Below are 2,375 nucleotides of genomic sequence, written 5' to 3'. Positions count from 1 at the left end.
AGATGTGAAGTTACACAAATATAGAAAAAAAATACTTCCTTTTCCTTATATTCACCTCAGTTTCAAACTCAGCTCCAGTGGTATCCAAAATAAAAACCAACATAAAAGTGTTCCACACAGTTTTGCTTTGGGGCTGTACAGAATCTCTTCCCAGGTGAATTCAGTAACTAAACATCCTATCCAAACATCACTTGTTAGACACTGACCTTGAAGCTGGCGCCCTTTGAACAAATCTTTTGTTTTGCTTGGATGAGCTCTGGCACTGTTATCACACTTGGGTTGTTCATATCTGCACAGAGAACAGGAAGAAGAAAAGACAACAAGGTGAAGTCAATTTAATTTGTAAAATTTGTCATGTTAAATGCTATGCAGTCACACCAGAGCAGGGTTTATACATATGCTTTCTCTAAAATCATAGCCAAACGCATAGAAAAATGTCAAGTCAAGCACATACTAGAGATTCATTAATTACCTTTCATACCATTCTGTGTGATAAGTACTGCTTAGCCATTTCTAAAATATCTTTCCCAAAAAACATACGGTATGTGCTTGCTTTCACAATAATGAAAGCAGTTTCCTCTTGTAGACCTGCTGTTGAATTTTTGCTGGAAAGTCCCTGACAAATTACTTCAGAAAGTTGTGTGAACCATGGAAAGACATGGAGAACTGTTTTTACCAATTCTGGTTCTGCTAGAACTAAAAATTAAAGAACTTTTATGTTCACAGCAAGTTGCTGAATTTTTTTCCTCTTGAGCTTCTCTCACTTGCAGCTAAACATATTCGTTCTCTCACACCTTATCATGTTGTTAGTTACTAAAATATTGATCTAATGTCTCCTCTTCATTGATTTCTACTTAAGGCAAGCTAACCAGGCCGGGTTCCATCATATTTTCCAAATAATTTCCAAGTTGGATATAAATATGTCCTTTGGTTTTGCTACAATGGCTACTGTCCTGGATTTTTCAAAATTAGTCTAGTTATCTAAATTACAGCTCATAAGGTCTTTAGCCACTGTAGCTGTTTAGTTTTACGAGATAACAAACCATTTACTCCTGAAACTGATGGTAAAGATTGCTATAGATATGTACTTGGGCTCAAAGTCTACTAGCAATGGCATGGCAATGGCATGGGAAAGGATGGCCTAGTCGCTAGCTTTTGGATATATCTGTTAATAATTCATGATTTAACATAGCTTGTAACATTAGTTCACCATTTTTCTTGATTTTCGACTTGTTGAGGCCATAAAGAAACCTGCATAAAACTAAAACTCAAATTTTAAAAGAATTTAAAAAGTCACCAGCAGCAATAAAATAAGACAGAGAACTTCATAAAGAGCCCACTCCATAGGTGAGAGTGAAACACTATGCCTCACTTCATAAGAGGTAATGAACACCTCTGAAACACAACCATTTTAGCTGATGTCTAAAGGCTAAGAGAAATGGAGTAAAACAGACATCCCTGGGGAGGGAGCTCCATACCTGCAGTGCCATCACTAAGGGCTGTTATCACATATAACTATTTACTGCTCCTTTGCTCCATGGGGGAACATGGATCAAACTTTGGGTTGGATACAGCACAATTTTTTTTGGGACTAAAGTTCCTGCACAACTGGAAAGGCAAGAAAAAGACCACAGTAGCTGCATGCACTACGTCAAACTTATGGTATCACACTTGTGTTTAGGGTTGCCAAGTGGTCTTACCTTGTCCGGCGGGGGAGCCTTGCTGGGCTCCGGGAGCTCCTTGTCGGCGCACCACCAGCACGTCACAGGAAGTGACGTGCTACGTTGCTCACGTTGGGGGCATGGCCCAGATCGTCGGTTTCCCCCCAATGATCTAGGCCACGCCCCCAACGTGAGCGATGTGGCTGCGTCACCTCTGGTGACACAGCTTCAGGGGGCAGAGCTCCCCCTGGGGCCCAATTCCGCCGCGGGACGGAACCAGAGCTGCGGCTGGCGCGTTGCCAAGCACCAGGTGAAGCCCACCGGAAGGAGCCGTGGTTTAAGACCTGCTCCGGGCACCAGGAAGTGAAGCGCCGAAGAGCTGCCAGGGACTGAACAACGAGCCGAGCCAGGAACTGAATAACAACTGAGCCCGCGACCGGGGTGCTGGTAGGTTATCACCCCCCCATACAAATAATGTGGCCCTAGTTAGGGATAAACAGCTGTGTAAACCGCTCAGAGACCCTCCGGGGTCAGGGCAGTATATAAGTCAAAAATTAAATAAATAAATAAATAAAATGCCATAGAGTCCACCCTCCAAAGCAGCCATTTTCTCCAGGGGAGCTAATCTCTGTCAGCTAGAGATCCCCAGGCCCCACCTGGAGGCTGGCAACCCTAGATTAGCCTCGACCAGAGCCAGAGACTTTTTGGTCGTGG

At 43.3% G+C, this 2,375-nt stretch overlaps 1 protein-coding gene across 2 annotated transcripts in view; it reads right to left on the bottom strand.

The window, feature by feature from the left end:
• SMOC2 (SPARC related modular calcium binding 2) overlaps positions 1 to 2,375 on the bottom strand; it is a 213,281-nt gene that overhangs the window by 71,118 nt on the left and 139,788 nt on the right. For both annotated transcript variants that reach the window (XM_015406852.1, XM_015406853.1), the window contains exon 9: positions 207 to 289. In XM_015406852.1, the coding sequence (XP_015262338.1) occupies positions 207 to 289 (83 nt within the window). The remainder of the gene's footprint in view (positions 1 to 206; positions 290 to 2,375) is intronic.

The sequence above is a fragment of the Gekko japonicus genome, unplaced genomic scaffold, assembly GCF_001447785.1.
Source record: "Gekko japonicus isolate JY-2015 unplaced genomic scaffold, Gekko_japonicus_V1.1 scaffold1001, whole genome shotgun sequence".
In the NCBI taxonomy this organism is placed as follows: domain Eukaryota; kingdom Metazoa; phylum Chordata; class Lepidosauria; order Squamata; family Gekkonidae; genus Gekko; species Gekko japonicus.
Note: the sequence above shows the minus strand (reverse complement) of the source record. Positions and strands in the feature narration are given on the sequence as shown.